The following is a 27086-nucleotide window of genomic DNA, read 5'->3' as shown; positions in this document are numbered from 1 at the left end:
AAACTTATTTGAACTTTTTAAAATAAAAAAACAAAATGAAAATAGGTTTTTTATGTTATTTAAAAAAAGGTCATAAATTCAACTGCATTTTTTTTTAAATTAAGCACTTTTAGTATGATTTATAATTATATTCTTTGCAACATCCACTGTCTTTCGAGCTTCCAATATTTTCCGCTTGAAACATGCTGTTCAACATCAACCGGGGCCAGCTCAGAGTGTGGAAACATTCTGCTGTGATTTGATTTTGACAGTTTTTCGTTTTGCTCTGGTGTTTCGTGCAGCTGTGAACTTTTTTGTTTTTTCCCCCGGCACGCGGTAGTGCCGTTTTTGACGGCAGCAACGGATGGTGAATGGCTTTATTCTTACCACCCACAACACTCCCGCCATTCATTCTTACGAACGTCGTGGTTCTGCTGAGGAAATTTTTCCGACCTCTGGGGAAAAACCGGCTGATAGCAGTGTTGAGAATCAGTATAGGACGAGTACTCCTAGGCCGGTCTGTTTTGCTTCCTTGTGTGACAAGTGAGTGTTGCTGATTGAGCGTGTTTTGCTTTGCTAGAAGACAGTGGCACTGGTTTTTGGGGGTATCTTCTACTTTTTTTTAGGACTGTTCTAGTCACAGTAAGGACACATGATAAAAATCTTTTGGAAATGTAGATGGAAATGGAAAAATCAAGTTCTTTAGGAAAAGATACGACTAATACACACTAAAAATTTTTACAGATGTCACAGATTGCGTCAATTTTCGTATAACTATACATTGTTATTTATTTAAATTTATGTTTTATGTTATTTTTGTGATTTATGTTTCGTTAAAATATTGATCCATTTGGTAAATTTACAGTGTCGTCATTAACGTTTAATTTTGGAAAAGAAATGAAATATTTTTTTTGCCATTAAATGCAAAAAAGGAGGTTTTGAAAGTTTAAACATATCATTTTTTCTCCGGCGCCCTCGGTTTGCTGAATGGTGCTTTTTCCCAGCACATGGGGCCCAAAACAACTTTTTTCTCACCCTCACCTCGGTGTCTCATCCTCTCTATATTTTCTCGACCGTTTGGATCGCACGAAACGCACCGCGTGTGTTTTCATGGCTGATGGCAAAACGTGTCGCTGACAGGTTTTCTAATTGCAAAAAGGGGTTGAATGTCAATTTAATCGGTTTCGGAATTGGTTTGTGTTTGTTTGCGATATTTTTCGCCACCCGACAGTAGCAGGGCGCTTTAGATTGGCAGTATTGGGGGGAGGACATTTGACGGGGGAAAAAAGAGCGGGGGCTAAGTCCTGCCGGAAATTGCGTGGGATCCTTAACAGATGAAATATTAATCACATTTTAGGGTCGCTCATAACCACTCGTAAAGTGTTTGCTTTCTCTCTCGCTTCATAGTGAGCGTTAAACTTCAAACATTTCCTTTTTTTTTGTGAGAGAACCTCCAGAAAAAAAAAAACAAACTGCTTATTCTTTCTTTTTTCTCTTCGGATGTTTTCAGATGGCTTTGGATGCTAAGGCAATCAAGGAGGAAATTCCTGACAAAGACACATATGAGACAAGCGCGCGAAAAGTGAAAGGTAAGATTTACGATTATTTGTTTTTATTCGATGGAGAAGGGCGGCTTGCTAAGCTTTTATGTACCTTTGAGTGGATGTTAGGGGTGAAATTGGGTACAGGTGGGGCCAAATTGGACAAGGACTTCAAGGAATTAACACTGGAAAATTTAATTAGTATAGTTCAATTGAACACAAGTTCATACAGAAGAATCGCCATCGTCAAATTTCTATAAGAATTCGTCTAAAACCTGTTTTACATTTGAGGAATATAGAAAATGCTTTCAAATAATTGGAGGGGCCCTTTGAATGCTGCTGTAAATAATTTCATTAAAACTCTTTCTATAAGCCCCCCTAAAATTCAGTAAAATCACAAAAACTTTACTTTTGATTTCGTAGAAATTTGTATGGAACTTACTACGGAAAAAGTGAAAATTTTCACAAAAAAATTGTAAATAATTCTGCAAACACTGTAAATCCACACCAAGTTTTGTGCGTTAAGGTTTTGAGTTGAACAACAATTTTGAAGAACATTTTGAAGCATTTTGACGCACGTCAAAAATGTTACAGGAATATTAGGTTTTTTCTTTTCCTTTTCATTTTTTTATATAAAATCAATGAAACGCACCAGCAAAATCACTGTCCCGGTAAGTATTTAATCACCTTTCTCAATTGGTTGGTACCTCCATTATTATTTTGTTATTTTGGATTGGACTGGATTTTGTTTATTTATAGAGGATTTTAACCATCTTGGTCATTCTTCCTCTTAGAAAAAGAAGGTTACATAGTTATTTTTAAATTTAAATCTTACTTAGTATGTATGCACTTTTTAAGAACTTTATCAGTTTACCTTCATTTGCAGTGTTCAATGCATTTTGTTAGTTTCTAATATAAGTTAACCTTTGCTTAGCTTATCTTAGCATAGATGACTACTTATATCCACCTTAAATCATTGAACTTGAAGTGCTTAGATATGATTATTTATTTAAAACTTCAGATAACATAATTGATTAGAATTTGCTGAACTTTTGCACTTCTAAATCTATGATCGCTGGCGTGGCTAAGCAGAACAAGTTCCACCTCGCCAATGGTTGCGACTCCGTGATTGATCGAGGCCATCAGTTTTGTGCAAGGGCCAAAAGAATGGTGCTTGGGACTAGCAGTTCATTCACAATGCATAAAACTCATGCTCTCTCTTCGAAAAATCATCAATAAAGGCGCCGGCCACGTCCTAGTATTAAATAAGGAATGAAAGAAGGATTGTTTTTAGGATACTTCATAGGATCAATTAACAACCTTTTGTTCCTTTATATTTCAAAGATTAATTTTGAAAAATTCAGAAACAAAAGTAAGTCAATATCTCCAACTATAGAAACCGTCTATACGTCTTCGAATCTATCCAAAGAAAGGTATGTGTTAGTAAGGGAAAGGTTATAGCACTGACCATACTGACTGGACACTCGATTTCGTCTCCTGGATAATTTTTATAACAGTACGCAATATCGATTGCAGAGTGCGTATCGATCGATTTGAAGAAATGCTATCTCAGTTAGGAAATGCCACCCAACTTAAAAAAAACAGGCAATTTCTACGGTAAAATCGGGCTAATCAGGTACATTTTTCCTACAGAACATTTTTTGTAACATTTTTCAGGTTCGCCACCTGCCGTCGGTATTGCGATTTGCGAACCTACAAAATCTGACAAAATAAATTAGACAGAAAATGGTTGAATTTTTGTTCTAAGTGTCATGTCAGTTTGATCAGTGGTTATAGATCAGGATTCATTTTGGTGCACCATTCCTAAAAATCGATTTTTACACCTCCTATGCTCCTAGATTTTTCTTAAGGAAACTCCTAATTTCTATCTTTGAGGCAGTGAAAAGAAGTTTTATTGTAAAGTAAAAACAATTCTTTAAACTATTTTGTTTTCCTAATTCTTGTTCCTGATACACATAATGTATTTTCAAAAACGACCCTTTAGTGTTAAGATATTTTTATCATACTTCGAAGAATATTTATAAGGAGAGATTAAAAAAAATTAAAAAAAATTTATGGATGAAGTGAATCTTCTTTTTGTTCTTTTTAATTTTTAACTTGTTATGTAGGTTGTGATAACTGAATAAAATCGTTTTCGGAAACTGATCTGTGCAACTCAACTCTTTGCCTCAAATTGATTTCACAATTGCACGAAGAACAAATCATCAAAAAAAAGTTGGTCTTTCATAAGCTTGACTTGACAAGACTGAATTTTCAGAAAAAAAAACTAATTGAAAATCAAAACCTTAGCTGATTAAGACAAAAAAAGGCCCTTTAAAAACAACATCTCACTACACGTGCAATAAAATCACAAAGCTACGTCTGCCGTAGCATTTTAAAAACTCATCAGCACCTACACGAGATTTTTGACTAGTGTGATCGATTATTTCAAATTTTCTCCTACGCTCCTATTATTTGTAAATCTTGTGAAATTTCTTAATTAAAATGAATATTATAGATTATTGGTCCTGTTTATCAATCTCAGACATTTCGATCTAATTTATAAATTCATAAACAAGCATTTAAAATATTTTAATTTTCCTGATCAGATTAACCCATTCGAGGCAGCGACTTTTTACAAAAGCGACCCTCTGGAGTGTTTTTTTTTCTCTCTGATTCCATCTATTTTTATCTCAAAAACATTGAAAACTGAAGTTTTCAATTTAATCTTAAATAGAGTGTCCTACCCGGGATTCCCCGGTCGGGAATTCCCGAGAATTCAAAAAAATCGGGAATTCCTAAATCCCGGGAAATGCTTAAAAAATCCCGGGAATCACCGAAGCCAATAATAGCACATTTTACTTAAAGTTTTCACGATTTAAATTACAAAAATTAATCAGCTTGAGCAAGAAAAATGATAGGTCTACCCAGATAACCAGAAATCGTAAAGCAGTGTTCATTTTCGATTGTATATGCATCCATTTTAAATTGGAATTGTATAAACATCATGTTGTAGCTAAAAAAGTTAAATTTTATCGTTTATGGTTTGTGAAGTTCATTATATACGATAATATTTTGTAAATCGTATAGAAAGATCAATAAAGTTGTTTTGAATCGCAGTAGAATTGTGTAGAGCTCAATATTTAATCCCACTGTACAATTAAGCAATCCTTCATGCTTGCGATCTATGATGACATATTATTTCCATGCAAGGTTGTACAGTAATTAAGAGAAAATCGTATAGTGGAATTTAAACAATCTAATCATACATGTCATTCAAAGTCGCTCATTGAGATAAACTCAATCGGTAAATAATTGTTAATAATGCAATTCCTATGCTTAGTAATATTGTAATCATCTTATGACAACAATTGCAAAAATTGGAAATCCTTGACGAATTTTGTTTCAAACATAAAGGCAGTTTTAATTAGGAAAAAATATAAAAATGAAAAAAGTGGCACATACAGTCGGCGGTTGCAAAAACACAGCCGACGCTTAAAAAAGTCGGGTTCGGTGATAAACGATTCCATTTAACCAGAAATCGTGAAGTAGTGTTCATTGTAGATTGTATAAGCATCCAGTTTAGATTGGAGTTGTATAAACATCATGTTGTAGCTAAACCAAGTTATATTTTATCGTTTATGGTTTGCATAGTTCATTATATACGGTAATATTTTGTTAATCGTATAGAAAGATCACTAAAGTTGTTTTGAGTTGCAGTAGAATTGTGTAAAGCTCAATATTATATCCCATTGTACAATTACGTAACCTTTCATGCTTGCGATCTATGATGACATATTATTTCCATGAAAGGTCGTACAGTTATTGTAAGAACATCGTATAATGGAATTTAAACAATCTGCAGATTGTCAAATTGTTTAACAGTACAGTAAATAGCTAGCTAAGATCGCACAGCGCTGAATACAATAATTGATTGTTATAGAATCGTCTATGAGATAAGTCAAAGTTGTATTTCAAAAAACGGCATCTATAAATAGATTTGAAGTCCGAGATGATGCAGTCAGTGGTATTTTATACGATCAACTGATTTTTTAACGGAACTCTCAACTGTACATGAACAAATTTGCTTGTTTGTATCAACATGAAATGGCGCCGAGGAAGCATCGAAGGACAGGGATCGGAACGTTGTGTGTTCGAGACTGGGGAAAAAGAGACACATAAAGTTGTATATGGTTCAATTTTTTTTCGCAGTAAACATTAAATTCTGTTGTATTAATGTTCACGGCGATTCAAAGTAAAATTGTAATAAGTGAAAAATATAATTGCTTTGGGATACAGTAACAATAAATTGTATTACATGGCGAAAAAAGTTGTACAAACCTCAAGCTACCTGCAAAAGGAAATTGTAATCAAATTGTAGGGCAGGCAACAGAAAGTTGTAAGTTGTACAATCCGAAGATTTTATGCAAAGCAAAGTTGCTATCAAATTGTTGAAAACGCAATACAAAGTTTTATATTTTCAAGGTGAGCAGAATTTGGTCCGTATATTGCCTCCACTTTGGTACGTACAGGCTCATATAGAATATTCTATACAACTTTTTCAGATTGCACAAAAGTGTGTATATCTCAGAAACAACTGAAATATACAGACCAAAATGTTCACTGGGTACCTTGATAGCTTAGTTTAAATTTTATTTTTTCTTAAATCTGGCTAAGACCAGGCCCATCAATGGTTGCTAAACCTCGAATCGAGTACATTCAGCAACATATTTATCAACCCAGCATCGCACCAACAGTTGCTAACTTGATTCGAGAAATAGCATTCGAGCAGTAGGTTGTTACAGGATGCGTTTATGTAGCAACCCGGTAGCAACGCAGCCGGTAGTCGCTATCAGAAATAAACAAACACAAATATCAACCTGGATCGCAACAATGGGTGCGAAAATAAGTAAGTAGATAAAAACGCAACTAATCAAAACATCTAAAATACCGACCGAAATAGCAACTTGCGGTGGGCTTGGTCTAATACATTGAATTTGATAAGAAAAAAAATTTCAATCGAAAGCTCAGTGTTGAAGGGAAGAACGACAAAGAGTCTATAAAACCAAACAATTCCAATTATAATGAAACGCTACGGAAAGAATCATCCGTTTCAGATACTGTTGACAGAAGCAAAATCGTCAGCAAGGAAATGACGTGTTGTGAAACAAATGGGTTATGTATCTGAAAATTTATGATATTTGAGGAATAACCTGAAATCTGGCTAACTAACTTCTATCAATAGTAAGGAATCTTTCTCAATTATTTCAAATTTTTGCAGCTATAATCAGACTAGTTTGTCGGTTATGGTACTTTGTTTTGGGCCTTTGGTTTGCTTATTGAATTTTTGAGGCATTAAAAAAATTGAAATGTTCGCAACAATACTATCATAATTTAAAAATAACACATTGATAAGGATTGGTACGCAGTAGAAGGTTAAGATCTGCATGTTTGCTCTTGGATTTTATCGACTTTTTTTGGCGAGATCTTCATGTTTTCAAGTTTTCCCAGGATCCCGGGAATTCCCGGGAAAAGGATCGTCAGACTTCCCGATTCCCGGGAACGCTCAAATGGCCGGGAAATGGACACTCTAATCGTAAGTTCACAAAAAAATTTCATTGCACACCACCAAAACACATACACAACAACTGATTTTTGATCAAAAAAAAAAAGAAGTGAAAAGTGAAGACTGTGCTAAAAGTTCGATGCTTTGGAAAATTAAGCCCAAAATCGCTAGACAAACGGATTTTTATCCACAAACATCTGTACGCAGTAATTCGATACACTACACCTTACATCTAAAAACACGAATTAAATTAAATTATTCGGAAAACAGATCAAAAGACAGCTTTTTGGTAAGAAAGCATAAATTATAATCAGCAGAACTAACTAAATAAACACTATTTTAGTCCCTGAAGAAGATCCAATAAGGATCGAATCGTTGGAAACGTAAATCAATACGTCGTTTTTGCTAAAAACAAGACTGCAAGCCAAACAAACTCCCCGAATAAACACTATACACAGACGGAGAACTGGCAAGACTTGACTGCCGATATCGGAAACTCATCAGGGTACACCCAAAATTAAAAAAAATACACCTGCTTGCATTTGGCTCCTGACTCTCCTGAATCTGTTATTGTATGACAATGTGCCAACCACAAACATAGTTGAAAAATGTTCGAATTCTGATTTCGAATCTAAGAGACGATCTAAACAGAGATCTAAAGGACGGAATGAAAATCAATGAAATTGCAACAATTTTATATGATTTTTAACATTACAAAATCTGTAATTTCTCAAAAAAAAAACCTTTAAATTTGGGAAATGTAAAACAGATTCCGTTCGATTTTGGCAACATTCCATTTTGGCCTCATTCGTTTTTAGCAACATTCGCCAAAATCAAACGATTTAAAAAAAATTCCATTACCAAATATTTCCGCGTTTACAGGATATATACCATTTTAGCAAACATCATGAATTTGTTTTAACGTTCTTGAATGTTTATAAAATATGACAACATTTAAAAAAAAACAAGTATTCAAATTTTACGAAAAACATATAAAAATTCATTAAACCCAATAATTAACACATACAAAAGAATAGAAATGACAAAAAATGTCTTCAAAAAGATGTAAAATAACGAAAATTACAAATATGCTTAAAATAACGAACTTTAAAAACATCACACAAAAGTTCAAAATGTATCTAAAATTTGGTAAAAAACTTGCCTTCAAATTATCAAAAATTGATGAAAAAGGGCGTTAATAATAACAAAAAACCAGCAGATCAAAATCAATTAGCTTACTATTTATCAATTAAACTATCAATCTTTTTAAAACTAGGCATATTCCGTCTTTTACCAATCATAAATATGTATATGAATGGCGGTAAGGATCAATTACGACTTCGTCAGTTCATTGACTGTTTTTTTTCTTCTAAATTTTCAACATCTAAGAGGTAATTCGTATTGAAAAAAATCACTTTAACATTCTTGAAAACACTTTTTAACATTTCTGAATGATCAATTTTCAAGATTTTAAGGTCATGAGAAATTTTGCGAAGAAATAAAAAATTGAAACTAAGCAAAATTGCAGTTACTTTTGTTGAATTTATTATTTCTCGTGTATCTCTATCAAAAATTTAAAGGCTGGAAAATACTAACAAAATTGTCTATAACTTTTTAAACTTAGTCCAACTTTTCTGGAATTAAATTAAAATATTTGCCATGATTAATTTTTATTTTTTCATTGGTTTTTTTCTTTTCGAAATAATTTCAACTTCAAGGCGTTTGAGAGTCGTCTTAGAGTTAACAAACGAAAGCGAAATTTTGCACAGTTTGTTATCTTGATAAAAGGATCAAGGGAGTGGGAGCAGTGATAATTTGACTTTTAAAAACTTCCATATAACTTTAAGGGCCACAATGTACACATGATGAATAAAGTATGTCAAAATGCAACATTTTCGAATTCCAAAATGTTTGAAATTTCCTTTCCAAAAGAACTTGTTGTTATTTTCAGATTTCAAAAAAAATTATTTATCTACGAGGGTTTTTATTTGAAGTTTTGTTATGACAAATGCAACTATTTGTTCTGAGAAAGCTGTTTTTTTTGTAATTCATTATTTAATTTGTAAAAAATATTCGGAAATTTTTGGGCCATTGACAAACTCGGTATTAATGAATTTAATATGCATCGCATTTGAAAAATAATCAATAAAATACCCAGAAAAAAGCGACTTTCGCCCAACAAAGTTTTTTTTAGAAATATGAAGCCAAAATTCGTAGAGCTATTCCTTAGGTATCTTTCAAATATTACGTAACGTTTTGAAGCGAAGGACATAACAACATGTTAAGTTGGGTGGATTTTGGTTTGAAAATATGAAACGAAAGTGTTACATAGGATGGAGAGGAGGTGGGGTCGAAATTAATCGAAAATTTGGTTACGTAATGTTTGAACAGCCTTTTATAGTTAACCAAATCAACTGAGGTCTCTACTAGGAAAAATAAATGCATCACTTTCTGTTATTAATTACTTTTGATTGCATGAATAGAATCTTATGAAAGCTTGCAAAATTAGTTAGAAATGTAATGAGTTAAATTTTGTAATGAGTGAAATTCTGATGGAAATTAGTAATTTTTATTTTCAAATTTCGAGCACTTTTAAGGACTTTCTATTTCCTGGAGCATGATCTTTAAATAACCCAAAATTTATCTACCTGAACTTTGACAGGGTTGGTAGATTTTTCTTTTTCACAAAATACATTGTTTTTTTTTCAAAAAATCGTTATAAATGGCTTACTGAAACTGACTCATAGATGGTTTTTGAAAAATCGTTTAACGAATTGATCAAAATGTTTAAGCAGAATATGCACCATCTATTTTGCACACTATCAACCATCATTTTTCTAATTCAAGGTTTTTTGTTAACGTTTTTAATCATCTCCTGAAGATACAACATATTCCTTTTTATCGGGGTTATGACAAGTTTAAACATTAAACATTATTAATGTTAAACATTAACCAGATTGTCCACATTCTGCAAGAAAACAACAGTTTCGACTTATGATCACACCAACGCAAATTGGCATGATTCCAGATACAACCAAACAGTGTCTAAACTTTGACAAACCTTTGAAAGTACTAAGGAAGGAAAACGGTAGCTATTGTAGACATTTTTTTTTGTATATTAGGCCGTTATTTGTGTCCATCGTTAAGTACCACTTAGAGCAAGTAAACTTTTGTTGAGAAAAATGTTAGAAATAATAAAACTTGTAGCACATATTGAAAATTCTACCATGCGAAAATTATTTTAAGATGTTTAGCTGTAAATTTTTTTCACAACACTGTTTTTATTTCATCCGTATTTGATAGAAAGACAACTATTTTTGGTGTTGCAAAAAAATTTGACGGTCGCAGATATTAAAATATGTTCTGCATGGTAAAATTTGCGAAGTGTTTAAATTTCTACTACTTAAACCCAACACGAGTGAACTTGCTCTTACCGATTTGCATCTTCCACAAATCAACCAAATAAAGTTTTATTGCTCATTAGACTGAGTTGATTTGGGGTCATTTCTGAATTTTTTAAACCCTGGGATCTGAAAAGATTCATCATCCATGATTTGTTGCAGAATTTTTAAGTAACGTTCACATGAAAACTTTAAGGTTTGGATGGGAAAATTGAATATTTTGTACTGAAATATGAACGCCAATCTTTGTTTTGTTTTTTTTTTCTGTGGAACTGAGCAATGCTTATGATTTTCATGGTTTTTAAATTTTCCGAAAACTGTTATTTCTTATCTTATAAAGCAAAAATGTTATTAGATGTTCAACAGTCTTTTGGCATTGAAAAATAATAAACTCAATTGACATCACTGTTAGTGCATAGCGAAGTGTTGCATGAACAGGAATTATGAAATACCTCGCGAGGCACCCAGCAGTAGTGTTAATTGAGTTTATTGTTTTTCAAATCTAAAAGACATACCCCTGTTAAACAGCTAATAACTTGTTTTGTCTTGTAAGATAAGAAGTAACAGTCTTCGACAAAGGTATTCTGCGGAAAATTTTCTATTGAGAACTTATTAATTGGACAAAAACCATAAGCAAGCTCGGGTCCGCAGAAGATACTAAATTATGTTGATTTTTCAATGCAAAATATTCAATTTTCCCCTACAAACCTCAAAGTTTAAATTTACTCATGTAAACGTTACTTAAAAATTCTGCAAAAAATCATAAATGAGTTTTTAAACCTAAATGAAGCTTTTTAGACCCCAGGGTTTGTTAAATTAAGAAATGACTCCAAAACGACTCAGTCTACTGCTTATAGGTTTTTTTAAAGGATACTATATACATCGAACTGGATTTATAGTATTCTTACTCATGATGCATAAACAAATAGAAACAAAAATATCTCTTCAATATTGGACCCAAACGCATCGTTTAGAGTAACCTACCCCATAATCAAAGTTCTACCTCCACTCTGCAAGAAAATTGGTTGGTTCCTCCCAGTCGTTTAGATCAGTATGACGTAGGTAGGTGGATAATTGTTGGAGTAGGTACGAAATATTTAACTGAATCCGATCACAACAAACCGTCTCTTGGTTGATGACGCTGATTCGATAAACAAGTGAGTGTGCTTTTCGAAATGAGACCGTTTCCTGCCCACCTTAATGGTTATCGTGTATTCTGTCCACCTCCGCAATCTGTCGAATTAGAACACCATCTGTCAAGACATCGACTGGTTCCCGCGTGAATTCAGCAGCTGTTTCAACTATTCTGGCGGGGGATTGCTTGTAGATATTTAGTTATGCATTCATGGTAAGAGTAATCTCGGTTCGACTAGTCAGTCAATTTTGACGAATTGGTAAACCGAAAAGAGTTAATCGAAATGTCCAAACAACTGGAGAATTAAATCCCGATACTTGCTCGTGCGTATCAATCAAAGCAGTGCAAATACTTTGGAAAAATAAACACATGCCTACGAACACAAACACCATAGCTTAAGCACAAATACAACCATCCGCACAGCTGAGTTGCTGCCAGGAGTTCATTCATGTTGATTGAATTATCCAAATCTTGAAGTTGCTCAAAACCATCCCCTTCAGCGACGAAAGGCAAACATCGCGAGGAGCGCGATTTACATAAATAGCTGCCGTGCGAATCGTGGGAAATGCTCCATAAGCTTATTATTGCACGTCTACCATCCTCCAGCTCTGACTGTTAAAGTGGCTCCGATGAGCGGAAATGTTTCACATCAATTATTGAAGAGGAATCAGGAGCCTCGCTTTAGAAATTCGAAAAACGAACTTAGAGTGAAGTTTTAAAATAATTATAAAATAATATGTCAATTGAACAGTCGTGGGACAATTATCATTTTGGTATACCCAAAGAAGAGGTTGCCAAATTTCGATACCGCTGTACTGGAAATGCACTGCCCCAAAGATGATATGATTGGGGAAGTACTACTGGCATAAACGGTCAAAATTTGGTCAAGGGAAAACGCGTGTAAATCGGTGAAATCGTTATTTAAAAAATCAAATTAAATTTCTTTTTCAAGTTTAATTAGTATAAAATTCAGGAAAAATATTCAGTTAGGCTTCCGCTTTTCCAAATCCGAATTGCCGGGCCTTATGCTTAACCCCTGCCATCAGATTTTGTACAGCCACCTTGTCCACCTTCTTCGCCGCAGAAAGCCAGTTTGCCTTGAACTGCTGTTCGTCCTTAGCAGTTTTTTTGTTCTTCTTTAGGTTCCGCTTGACAATAGCCCAGTATTTCTCAATTGGGCAGAGCTCTGGCGTGTTGGGGGGGGGGGGGGGGGTTTGTCCTTGGGAACCACCTGCACGTTGTTGGCGGCGTACCACTCCATGGTCTTTTTACCGTAATGGCAAGATGCCAAATCAGGCCAAAACAGTACGGAACAACCGTGTATCTTCAAGAAAGGCAGCAGACGTTTATTCAAGCACTCATTCACGTAAATTTTTTAGTTGACAGTCCCGGAAGCTATTAAAATGCTGCTTTTCAAGCCACAGGTACAGATGGCTTGCTAAACCAGATATTTCTTAGCGAACTTTGACAGTTTCATGTGCTTGAAAATATCTGCTACCTTTCCCCTTCCTTTTGCAGTATAAAACTCCTGTCCCGGAAGCTGCTTGTAGTCGGCTTTGACGCAGATTTCGTCGTCCATTACCACGCAGTCAAACTTAGTCAGCATCGTCGTGTACAGCCTCCGGGACCGCGCTTTGGCCGTCGTATTTTGTTTATCAACACGATTTGGAGTTACTACCTTGTTGTAAGTCGATAGTCCGGCTCGTTTTTTTGGCTCGATGCACGGTTGTAGACGATACACCCAGCTTATTTGCGGCATCTTGGAGAGAGAGGTTAGGGTTTCGCTTGAAACTACCGGTAACTCTCTTTTGTCGTCTCAGCGGCTTCCGATTTTCGATTTCCCCCCGATCCAGACTTCCTGGCTGTCGACAAACGTTTCCCAAACACTTTAATTACATTTATAACGGTTGATTTGGAAACTTTCAACGATTTTGCCAGCTTTGCGTGCGAGTAGCTTGGATTTTCGCGATGCGCGAGCAAAATTTTGATACGCTGCTCTTCTTCCTTGGACGGCATATTGACAACTGAAGAGTGAATTCCAAAATCAAAATAGGAGCAACATTCTACACACACACACACACACACACACACACACACACACACACACACACACACACACACACACACACACACACACACACACACACACACACACACACACACACACACACACACACACACACACACACACACACACACACACACACACACACACACACACACACACACACACACACACACACACACACACACACACACACACACACACACACACACACACACACACACACACACACACACACACACACACACACACACACACACACACACACACGCACACACACACACACACACTCACACACACACACCTTCAATATGAGGGGTGTTCAGGTTTTTTAAATGCAACATTGAAAGAAATACGTCAAGTTGATATTGGCCAAATTTTGACCGTATCACCCTTTAAAAACTGAATCTCTCAGACAAAGATGCATGACGACTGAAGTCGTCACCAACTGCAACAAGAGAAACATGTTACCGAAAATTTATCCTATTGGATTATTTGTTCCAGAACAAGAAAATTAAATAAAAATGCCGTCGGATACTGAGATACGAACCCACAACCATTTTCTATCTTCATCTCACCCATACGACATTTTCACCAGTGGACTATCAAAGCCAGATGGAGAACGAGGGTTAATTGTCATAGTCATAGTAACAAGCGCCGTGCTAACTTTCTGACGTTTGGCCCGGTGTTTGTCAGAATTGTTTATGACGGGGAAAGAAATTAAAAACGAGTTTTTGGCCCATACGCACCCACAGCAGACCGAGCGGATCAATTCATTCATTTATTGTTTTCATCCTCCTCTATTGTGTGATGGGATAGGGAGGGTCATGAAAACATTTTAATTTTGTTTTTTTTTTTCAGTCATACGCAATGCGGTTGCGCTAGGAGGTTAATGCCGGTGGCCTCATAGCGAATCATCACCGCTGACGTTCTCATCTTATGCCAATGACGTTGAAATATTGAGAACTCAAGATTGGAGTCAACGCTGAATTTTCGGTGTAGGCTCAGAAATACTTGGTCCATGCGTTTGTTTTATCTATAAAAATGTTGAATGTTAAAAAAGTGAAGAGATGGAATTTAAACCCAATCTAAAAGTGAAGTAAGGAGTGTATTCGGAAAAAAATGCAAAACTTTGTTTCATGGTTGACTTTTGAATACATGGATGAAAATTTATGGCATTTTCAGTGAAGCTACCTAGTAATGTAATGTGTAAGTGCACAAAATTTGATCACAATCTGTCAAGTGGTTTTTGAGATAGCGTCCAATACTGAGGTTCATTGACAATTTTTTTTGGGCAGAATCGAGAAAAATCCTGAAAAGTCCCACTGAGAGGCACAAAAACAGCTGTAAATCAAGTATTGGACCAAAGTTCACATGGTTAATCGTTTAGGAAGTCCAAGAGGACCCAATAATGAGCTTAAATATGAATAAAGTTGAAGATTATTGATTCCATGAGAAATGTGAGAGGTTTTTTCAAGCTCAATTCGAAAATATGAATAAGAAGTGACAAAAAAGTCAAACTTTTCTGACTGGTCCGTCTAGCTGACTTATAAATAGACTTGACTTCATTTTTAAAATGTAGGAAAGTTGCCTACCGAAAATAATAAATAAAATACGGCAGTAAAATCGTGCGAAAAATATTTGGACTGCTTGTGAAGAGATATTTTGAAAAATTTCGTAATGGACAGCAAAACGAACTCTTTAGCGATCACCTGGCAGGTTTTCAACCGAAAAAATTCCTTGACAAATCTCGCCTGTATTTCCCAGCGTTAAACAATCATCAGAGATAAACAAGGATAGGAAATTGAAAAATTTAATGTCTAGTTCTTGAGGAGGCTAACGTTCTGCGAAAATTGCGAATTACTCATTCTTTCATAACTATTGCCAGGATGAATGGCTAAATAGAAGACTGCCTCCAAATTCGACCAAATTCTCTGCATAGTACTTCAACAGGCTCCACAAATGTTATACTCTGTTCAAGTTGGATCTGCCATTACGCAAAAAGTTCGAGCCTAAGAGTAAACATCGAATACAGTGGTACCGGATAAGTTTTTCAATAACTTTCCGCCAACTGCAACTTTGATTAAGTCGCGAATGCCACAAAGATGGTAAAATGACTATAATCGAAACAAAAAAAAAAATACGCAAAAACGGTGGAGGAGTGATAAAAAATCAAATATGTTTTTTTTTATTATTATTTACGACCGGATAGATCACCGCTGGTTTTATCTTTGGGGGTTCTCGTTGATGTTGTTTGGTGATGTTTCGATGAAAAGACATGCTTTAGTTTTTACGTTTCGGTTTACTCTTTATTTCTACCATCTTCAGAAACTATTTTATCAATTAAAATGAGTAAAAAAAAATTATAATAATTATAGCCTTATTAATAACATAAGTACAAACGTAAAAACACTCCGCAGCAATAGACTTGACTTCCTTCCCAATTTAAGGGACGACCTTAGCAGGCGGAAAAATAGCTTTCTTGTGAGTGGTTTTACTTTTGTATTTATGTTATTAACTAGGCTATAATTATTATAATTTTTTTTTAATCATTTTAATTGATAAAATAGTTTCTGAAGATGGTAGAAATAAAGAGTAAACCGAAACAAAAGCATATTTTTTCATCGAAACATCACCGAACAACATCAACGAGAACCCCCAAAGAAAAAAATATGTTGTTTTTGTGCCGAAAGAGAACCATCGGCTAAATTTATTATAGCTTCGACCAAATTCAAAATTTTAAGTTATTTTGAAAATCAAGCTTCAGGAAACAGCAAACGTTATCAAAAATTGCCTTGATGTGTAAAAAAGACGGTTCATAGTATGCATTAAAGATGGCGCACGTGTAGCCAAAAAATCAAATTCGAAAAATTTCTTAATCGGACGCTATCTCAAAAAAGCTTATCATAAAATATAACCAAAAATGGCGAATGTAAACAATACATTACCAGGTAACTTCGCTGAATATTTCATCAATTTTCATCTGCGCATTCAAAAGTTATTCACAAAACACAAGTGTTGCATTTTTTTCGAATACACTCCTTTCAGTGGTTCAAATCCGTAAAAAGCTGGAAATAGTCCAATTTTCAAGTCAGTGACAACAAACTTTATTGTTCAGGATTAGAATCTTCAAAATTCAAGGAACGTTTTGACGTGATATTTCCTGGGACTTTTTATATACCTTCCATCAAACAAATAAGAACGACAATTTAAACACAAAAAAAGGGATTTTCTATTCTTAATTTCAAACAATTAAAAAAACATCAATATCTGTAGAAATTCATGAATGTATATACTGAAGTGATATATTATAATCTATTTAACAGCTTTGAGATGGAAAACATTCTCAATATCATGAACTAATAGAGTCAAAGAAAGCTGAAGTTAGCAGCTATACTTTGCACATAACTATCTATTTTTTTGATTTTTTTTAAAGATCATGACCCCATAAAAATATAAAAAGTAGTGTAAAAACCATACCATTTTCAATCAATGAATCGTCAAAATTGTTTTAGTCGCACCAAATTAATTTTAAGAAGAGGACTGGAAAATTTACGTAATTTGGAATATTTTTGCCTTTTGAGATGGTAAAAATACGAAACACAGGGTTTTTAACAATTTTTCAAATGTAGCTGTTTTATTCAACTTTTTAACAATTTACAATTTCTCAGATTTTCATGCACTTAAATTAAACTTTGCACTGGATTTTGAGAGTACTAACTCAAGATTTTTATTCACCAGAAAGCCAATTTTGTACAGATTTTAGTGGTGTTATAACATAAGCGCTGCGATACTTTACAAAAACATGAAAAATTTGACGGTTCGTTGATTGAAAAGTTTCCATGAAAAAACAAAATGTTTAAAATATTTTTTTTCTTTACCTTTGTTGAATAATTGTTGTTTTTTGACCAAATTTGCCAGATATTATCCGGATTTTCTATTGAGATTTTCAAATCGAATGAGGTTTCCAAAACTATAAGTTTTGTATAATTCGGTAGAGAAACAAAAAAGATATACCTAGTAGTTTTAAGCGAAAATTGTCAAATTGACACTCAACTGATTAGGAAGTTTTTTTTCCTGGACTTTCAAGGTGGCTCCATAAAATAAGTAATGATGCAAAATTGAAGATTTCAATAATTCATTGAGGTTCCCCGAAAAACTGTATTATTTGGATGCACCCGAATAAAGTTACAAGACGTCAAACGTCCAATAGTGTCATTGTAGCACTCAAGAGCTAATTAAGGTTAACATATTAAAATTGGCAGACTTTTTCAAACATATACAGGCCCTGCAAATCCAGGGAATTTTATCTTAAAACCTGACAAAATCCTTACATTTGATACCAAAATTTTCAACCCAAACTCCTGGAAATATCCGGGAAAAATTTTAACAAAAGCAAGGAATTTTGAAACAAAAATCATTAAAAAACGCTTTAAACAAGGGTTTTTTTTATCGATACACATCAGCGGATTTCAACCGTATTTGAGATTTCCAAAAAACCATTAGATGATGAAACTTGCTCGAAAAAATCGATTTAGATAACAAAAATGAAAAATTAGAATGCAAAATTTTTGTTTTTGTTTGATTTTACAATTAAAGTGCATAAATCTAGCTAAAATCTGAGCATTTCTCCAACGAAAGCTAGGCATTCGGACCGGACCGAACTTTTCCCAAATATCCGGCCAACTTCGGGTTAAACTGTGCAATCTGACAAGTTGTCAAGGCCTGTGCATATGCAATTTTTTTATATGATTGTAACAAAAATACCTCAACGATAAGGAAACAAAGGGCAAAGCAAAAAGGATTAATTTCCGAATCAGTAAATGCAAAAAGTATAACCCAACATTATTTGTGTAATTTTTTCGTAAACTAATTTCACCGTATTATTTTCTATTCCTTTCCAAACAAATTTTAAATTTCAAATAACTTGACCTTAAAACTCACCCAACTAAATAAAATTCACCACCCAATAAGCCGCGGGCAGCAGCCTCCGGGGAGGGTAAACAATTTTCCTACAACCATTTGACAATATCGATAAATTTTCCCACCGCTTTCTTTCGCAATAACATAAACATAAGCAAGAAATCGGACCGAGGGGCATCTCGCCATCTTCAGTGCAAAGGTTACTGGCGGAATTGTTGCCTTACACTTCCAGGAAATACGCGAAAAAAATTCCCAAAAACAGCGAAAGTGAAAGTGTAATTTCCCTGCCAGTGCTTCCCGCTGAACTCCTCTTTCACCTCATAATTTGGCAAGTATCAGAGTTTTTTCCCAAATATTTTTTCCGCTCTGCCAAAAGACCGATTGGTTTACCGTTCATTTGGTGGGAAAAGGAAAGTATGGATTCAGGCTCCAGAAGCGATGCAAAAAAGGAAAAAAGGGAAAACGAAAATCTTTTTTGCCCATTTTTGCCATCATCTTTTGGTTGTGAACTTTTCAACACACACCGAGCGAAGTCGCTTTTGAAAATCCATGAATGAAAGGGAAATTTCTTTAGAATCGTGCGATGGTCCAGCTGGAAGGCTCCGGCCAAAAGGGAACCGAAAAGATATGAAAACATTTCTCCCTCAAGAACATCAACAGCAGAAGAGCCTTACCGACATTGTGTGTAAGATGCTCGAAAGAGGAAGTTTGTGGGAGGAGGGTGAATCAGGGATTATGGTCGAGAAGTGTTGGCAGCAACATCAGGAGGAAAGAGGAAGGAGTCAATCGCAGGGTGTGGTGTGTTGATATTAAAGGTTCTCCACAGGAATTGGATTTTAATGAAGTACACAATGTTTGAAGGCAGGTTAATAACACTTGATGCTGCCGCTGACAGGGGATCTCCAATCCCGCAAAATTTCGGCAATGCTGTCAGATGCAGCTGCTGCTGCCGAGGCTGATGCTGCTGCTTCAACCAAAGGATAGATTCAAGCCTCGGGGAGCTTTATCTGGGCTTTTGATGTCTGGTTGTAGCATACAAACTGTTCGAGACAAACATTTTCTTTGGGAACTTCCGATATCTGGATCAAATAGAAAATGTTGCACTTGATTTTAATATGAAAATTGAAGATTGAAGTCATTCCTGATGACTAAAGGATACCAGAAAATCAAAATTGATATTTGGGAAGAAATTTGAATGATTTTAAATTTAGGACTTACCTATCAAATGTTTATTTTAAATAACCCGTAAATAAGTTAAATTAAATATAAGTCAAGTTCTACTAATGTATTTTGTGATAAGCAGTTTTTTAACTCTCGCAGATTATATTTCTATTTACTAGATGACCCAGTACACTTTGCAATACCTTCCAAAAATAAATAAAATTTGTAGAAAATATTCATATTCATTTTTGTAGGCATAATTTAAAATAAAACTTTAATATTACCCCGAAGCAACAACTAATGATGATTTCATTGACAAGACTTAATCACCGGTTCCTTTTATATGTTATCACTTATTGATTTTTCTCGGTGAGTAAAACAACTATTTGTTATCTTTACGTAACGTTTCGGGTTACTTCACTTCACCCATCATCAGACGTCTAAAATTTAATTTTTTATTAGAAATTTTAAACTTTTTAAATTAAATTACATTTTTTTAAAATTACAAAATATTCTTCACTTCAAATAGTTGTTTTACTCACCGAGAAAAATCAATAAGTGATAACATATATACATACATATAATGATGATTTCAGTTAGAATTTAAGAATGCAGTGTAAAGATGAGTTCATATTATTTTCAGAAATGTGATCTATATTTGGTTTTTTTTTTCAAAATCTGAAATTTTTACTCTAAGGATTTTTAAGGGTTTATGAATGCTATGATTATACCTAAATTTATGTTTAACTGGTATAGACAACATGGTAACACAAATGGAATTCAAAACCAAATTATTGTTCAAAAGCTACAAATTAGGGTAATAATGAAAAAAAAAAATTCAATGAGAAAGGAATCATCAACAACGAACAACGATTTTACATCATTCGTAACGTTACAAAAATTCTTTTAATATACATATATGCTTTTGGATCTGATTTCTCAAAAAAAAAAAACAAAAAAAAAATACAAATTTTACAATTGTGACAACGTTACATAAATGACAAAACATTCCTCTATAAGATAAATGTAAACAAATTAACAGAAACAGATTCTCAGTTCATTTCGATAAAATAGATAAAATTCTCACAAAAGATACAAAGGAAACCCAGTTCACAGCTCGTGGTGATAACAGAAAAAAAACAACAACAGAGCAACACCAATCAGCTAAACTTCTAACCAATTAAACTATCAATCTTTCAATGCATTTGAAAGAGGCTTCTTTTCTTTCCGTTTGTATCATTCATAAAATGTGTGAAGCCGAAAGGCTTTATTGAGCCCCTTTCATTCATTGACTATGCATTTTTTTTCGAAAATTTAAAAAAAAGAAAAGATTATTCTTAATAAAATCACTTGAACAAACTTGGAAAGGGCACCCATATCCGTCGTATGCTAATGATTTATCTAGATCATAAATATTTGTTTAAGAGCCAAAAAATTATTATCCACTTTAATTGGCTACTTCACATGATGAGCTGACGCTTCTGTAACTATTTTCTATCATATATTTGTTATCTTTTTAGATAATTGATATTGAAATCACGAAGTGCAATAAATTTTTAGTGCACCCCGCCATACTTTTGTTAAATTTTTTATTTCTCATAAATCCCCATACAAAATGTATGGGAAATTAAAAACGAATAGGTCCATAATATTTTTGCTTAGTTTAAAACAACTTGTAGACTGATAAAAGATGTATCTAGGCTTAAATTCTTCACTTAAATGGAGTTTTAAATTTTTTTTACAGTGTTGTCAGAATTAATTAAAAATTTTTGAATAGAAATTTTATCTTTTTTCAGAAAAACTGACTAAAAATAACTAAACATGACTAAAAATTACAAAAAATTACAAAAAATTACCAAAATTACTAAAATTGACTAAAAATAACTGTAAATGACTAAAAACGACGAAAACTGACAAAAAATGACTGAAAATGACTAAAAATGACAAAATAACTAAAAATGACTAAAATTAACTAAAAATGACTAAAAATTATTAAAAATGAATAGAAATAACTAAAATTGACTAAAAATTACTAAAAATTACAAAAAATTATCAAAAATGACAAAAGGGTCAGCTTTTTCTCAAGATAAACGAAAATTGTATGGAAGCCCGCTTCCCTCTTCTCTTTTCATCATTGAAGGATGGAGGGGTCTCAAATAATAAAAAAAAAACCCTCCCATGTGAAATTTGGTTCCATTTGCTTGATTAATTTTCCAGTTATGCAAAAATGTAAGGGATCCTATCACCCCATTGGAAAGAGGGAGGGTTGCCAAGAATTCATCGAATAATCATCGAAAAATCCTTATACTATAAAAATTATGAATGTTTAAAATATCTGTCCAATATTTTTATGAAAGTTCCACATGAATATTTATGCAGAATATAACATTGCTTAACTTTGGTTGATAGTTTCAAGTAAATACAAACGACACCTTCATATACTAATGAATTGAATTTTGATGTCAAATTTGTATTAAATTTGCAGTAATTTGGCTATTTATTGGCTTTTTTTGAAAATGTTTATGCTGTATTGGTAAAATGTATAAATATACAAAATTTGAAAGTGCTGTCAGAAATAAATATAGTTGTTAACATTAAAACTTCAAATTATTTAAATTTTCTGTTAAATTAGTCATAGTATAGCCATCAAAATCGATCTATAAAATGTTTATTTATATATATATACATATATACTTACTCAATAGTTGTATAAAAACTGTTTGAAGCATTTTGTTACAATTTTTAACTAAAGCATCTTAAAAAAAAGTTAAGCAACTATTGAAACGTTTTCTATACCCATGTGGAATTTATACAGTTTGTTTGTATGAGATCCATAAATCCTCAAACCAGAAGTTCCATTCCCGAGTTTAATTGCTTTATTCTTGATTCTAAATCCTTGAATCAAAAATAATCCATTACAAGATTCCAGACTTAAACGGAAATCGACGGACAAAATAAAAAAGCGTCACCTTCAAATGTTGCGGCAGAAATGCAACTACTCAGTATAAACACGCTAAAGAGATATATAAACCTAATTTATTTTACAGGTTTTGAAAAAACTTGCAGTTTGAGAGTTAATTTGCACTACAATTACACTGAGGTCTTTTTAGACGTGTTTTTTGCAATCTTCTTCACGCGGTCTTGGTTTTTCAGAATTAGTGTTTCAGTATCAGAGTCAGTATTCGATATTCAGTCTTTTTCCTTGAGAAATTTTTCGAATTGGCAATAAATGATCGATGGCATGAAAATCCTACGATATGGTTATTAGATGAAAAAGCCTTACGAATAAAAGTTAGAATATGTTGTTCGCTTAACTTTTAAATGCTGTAAATGACTAAAAAATCGCATGAAACCCCCAATATATATAGTGGGTAAAAGGATTCACAGGAAGAATTTTAATTTCTTTGTCATCAAAATAAACCAAGATATAAAAATGTAAAGTAAGGTGTAATAATACTAAACAAAGTACGATTAAAACATGTAAATCAAAATCAATCAAGGTTAAAAAAGATAAAATATAATAAACAATACAAAACCAGATAAATTTGATGTGCATCTTGACTAGTTTGAATTGAGGCCTTGCAAAAATAAATTGTATTGTAACATAAATGATGATACCCGTCAAAATAAAAACCTAGCCACATCGAAAAAAACTCTTGGTCGTAAGATTTTTGGAAGATCGTAGGAATTTTGATCCATGATCCAGCTCAAGTGAACGTTAATTTACAAAATATCCAATGAACATACACTGAGTAGTATTCGACACTTTCAGTGTTCTGTTGTAATTTTCGTAGTTTTAACATATTCTCTCCTTTTTATGGAAGAAGAATTGAGAATAGGAATTTTCATGTCTTTAGATAGAAAACATTTTCTAGAATCTATTGACACATAAAAGTGTCCAATTATCACAAAATAGTTAGAGTTAGTGCGTAAACTCCAATAAAAGCGATGAGTAAGCGTAAGTTGAATACTTTTGTCCATCAGTGTAAGTAAATAACATATATTTTGTAACAATCCAGTAGAAACTACAACCAAAAGCCACCACTGTGGTAATAAATTATGTTCATTTGATATACTGAGTATTGACAAACAGTCACCAAAACTGAAAATAATCACATTACTTTTCTTGATTGTCTTCTGGGCTGTTAAAAATCTTAATGGCTTTGCTCGAATTGAAATCAATTTTTACATCTTGTAGTATGCGAGAGCTGGTGAAGCTCAAAAATGAGTTCAGTGTTTTCTCATAAATATATACATAGTTGGATTCGAGCGTGTTAAATAAAATAGAAAGAGAGATGACAGCATCAAGCAAACTGTGAACCTCTCACGATGTAACGATGTGTAAGAGCGGGACAGTAAGGTTGAAATTCAAGAATGAGAAGGTATGAACGAAATGCATGATACTGGGATGAACAAGAAACATCCATTCCTTGGTCATTCACTTAACGATTTTTGGGAAAGATAGACGCGCGGCTTTTCGAAAATATGAGTTTACCGAAGTAAGATTTGCAAAGTTACTACACATCTCTCAAGATTGTTATTATTGTCAGAATATGTTATATTTTTTGTGAATCAATGTCTTCAAATTTTTGTTTAAAATGTCATAACTATTCACAAGAATATTCAATTTTAAATTACCTGATGTAAGAGAGAAAACGTATAGACTTTTTGAACGTCATTTCTCATCTGTTATAATATTTACTGTTTCAATCCAGGAATTTGATTGCGCATTTAGTAAGTTACCTTTGAATTGAGTCAGTGGCATAGATTTTCATCAAAAATGGGTAAAATTATGTCAGAGTGCATTTTGCAAATTTGTTCCAAAATTGGATAAAAGAGTATCAGAGTGCATTTTAACCCCCCGAAACGAGGGGTACGAGCGAAAACTTCAATAATCGAGAAATGTTGACCTTTTCTATCAGTAGATAGTGTTAATGTTTGTAAAAAGATTGTCTGTTGGCATTTGTATGGAAATTTTATAGAGCTAGGTATCTTTGTATATATTATTTTTGATTGAATCCTCGGACTTTCTATCAAGTCAACGTCCCTCTCTCATTGACATAAATTATGAAATTATTCCAAGTCTTTTAAATTACAGCGTCTTCTCTCGGTATGCTTTGAGTTATGACACAATATTACAAATCCAATCAACTCAGCTGGTGGTTTGCCGTGCTAAAATGGGCAAATATTTGTCGATTCATGAACTTTCTTCCCATGAAATCGTATCTCCTCTCCAGGTACCTGGCAGCATTAGAAGGATGCCGTTCCAAATTTTGGCGCAAGTGATATCAGCAACCGAGCAGATATCCTTCCCCGACTTGCTTCTCCGCAGTTTCTCCATTTTCTGAGAAGCGTGCCGCCGAAAAGGTGCAATTTTGGTGCTAAATAAGGGAGCCAGAGCTAAGTAAAATACCTCGCAAAGCGTTTTTCGAGAACCAATATAATTTTTCGGCGAAAAAGGTTAGCCCGAATTTGTATGTCACTGTGGTTTTCTCGATTTCCCCCAACCCCAAGTGAAAAAGGGGTGGGAAACCTTTGCCGATGCCTTGCTATCCCGGAGAAAATTGTCAACCAAGCCACCATCCCACCGCCCACTCTCTTCAAGAAAAAGTGTGGAGTGTGTACAAACATAACTCAAGCTTTATCTCGACGGGGCCACGCCAAGTCGACCTGGGCTAGGGCGCAAAATGCTTCGGCACAATCGGAGTACTCCTATTAGAGAAGTTACAGCGGGGAAGCGCGCAAAAATAATGGAATGTAAACGTTTTGACGAATCGCTTGTGGTCCTTCGAGGAAAGAAAGTGTAGCAGAAGGATTTGACGTGCAAAGAACGCATCTAAATTCAAGCTTAATATTATGGTGGAGCCTAACGAGAATAATGAATCGATTCAAAACATATTTTGTTATTGCGTTGAGTTACCTCGTCGACAATTTTTTTTGCCTGTTTTTCTGCTGCTTTCTCTCAAAAAGGCTTGAATAATTGTTATAAAACACCCCTTGGAATCCATTCATTTTGTAGTTTTATCATCATTATGGCATTCGCGACTTTATCAAAGTTGCAGTTGGCGGATCGTTATTGAAAAACTTATCCGGTACAACTGTGTTCGATGTTTACTCTTGGGCTCGAACTCGCGGACATCGGCTCAGGAGACAACAGACTTGCCAACTGTGCTATATCACAAGCCCAGTTAAAATAAAGTGTTGTAAGAAAATCATATGTCTGATCTCTCTTCAGTTAATTTGAATTAAAAAAATTTAATTTTTGAACCCAGAGTTCAAATCTGTTTCGAAGAATGAGATAAGAAACTCGAAAGCTCATTTAAAATTTGTTCAAGTATCGCATGCCATTAAACTCATTAAAAACCATCAATCATATAAAAACAAGTGAATTAAATTAAAATTTTGAATTCAGAACTCTTTGCCAACTTGAAAATGTAAAAAGAGGCTAGGTTAAAATTTTTGAGTGACAGTATTTTATTCAAGTTATACCAAATTTTGAAAAAAAATCTACTAATCATCTTAAGGTATATTTTTTTGTAACTTAATTACAACAAATTCAATACTTCTTAAAATTTGCGGAGCTAAATAGGAAAGGATCTCCTATCAAACGCCCTGTTTGGGAAAAATCATCCGTGAGCTATTCTTTTTAAGTTTTTTTTTTCAAATTTCGTTTTTTTTTTATACACATAAGTGCTGTTAATTTATCCAGAAAACTTCAAATTACACCATGGGTATAAAGATTTTCACCAAATTTGCTTGATTTTTAAGCTAGCGGACAACAGAAACTGAATTTCTTTGTGAAAATTAAAGAACTTTCCAAAAAATGTTAGAAACCGAATGTTTTGAATCAATGATCAACTTTTACGAAGGCGGCGAGTAGTTGTAATTTTTGTAATAACTGAGGTTTTCTTTAAATTTATTTTTTTTTTTGCTTTGAAACAAGAATAGTTAGTTTATATCTTAATCCGCAATCAAATGGAGGATAGTTGAAGGATTTGAAATCAGTTGTCCATGATTGATTTAACTCAAAATTTAGTAATTTTTAAAATTGAAAACGCAATATTAGTACTCAGATTCTGATAAATGATTCGATTTTAAAACGGCAAAATCTTTAAAATAAATTTTTGAAACAAAGGCACCACTGTTCCTTTCTGATGCCCTTATAATTTTTAGTTCCGTTATTTACAGATTTGAAAACAAGAAAATATAATGTGTTATTTGCAATGTATAACTCAGCTTTCATAGTCTATTAAGTCTGTTTGATTTTGATACTTTATATGAGAACTAATCAATCTAGTGTAAGCTTTGCAAATTC

The 27086-nt window shown here is 33.7% G+C and overlaps 1 protein-coding gene across 1 annotated transcript in view; it reads left to right on the top strand.

The window, feature by feature from the left end:
- LOC129745593 (protein CBFA2T2) overlaps positions 1 to 27086 on the top strand; it is a 175226-nt gene that overhangs the window by 30728 nt on the left and 117412 nt on the right. Inside the window, exon 2 of the mRNA XM_055738755.1 lies at positions 1490 to 1568. Coding sequence (XP_055594730.1) covers positions 1490 to 1568 — 79 coding nt within the window. The remainder of the gene's footprint in view (positions 1 to 1489; positions 1569 to 27086) is intronic.

Source organism: Uranotaenia lowii, chromosome 2 (genome assembly GCF_029784155.1).
Source record: "Uranotaenia lowii strain MFRU-FL chromosome 2, ASM2978415v1, whole genome shotgun sequence".
Taxonomy (NCBI): Eukaryota; Metazoa; Arthropoda; class Insecta; order Diptera; family Culicidae; genus Uranotaenia; species Uranotaenia lowii.
Note: the sequence above shows the minus strand (reverse complement) of the source record. Positions and strands in the feature narration are given on the sequence as shown.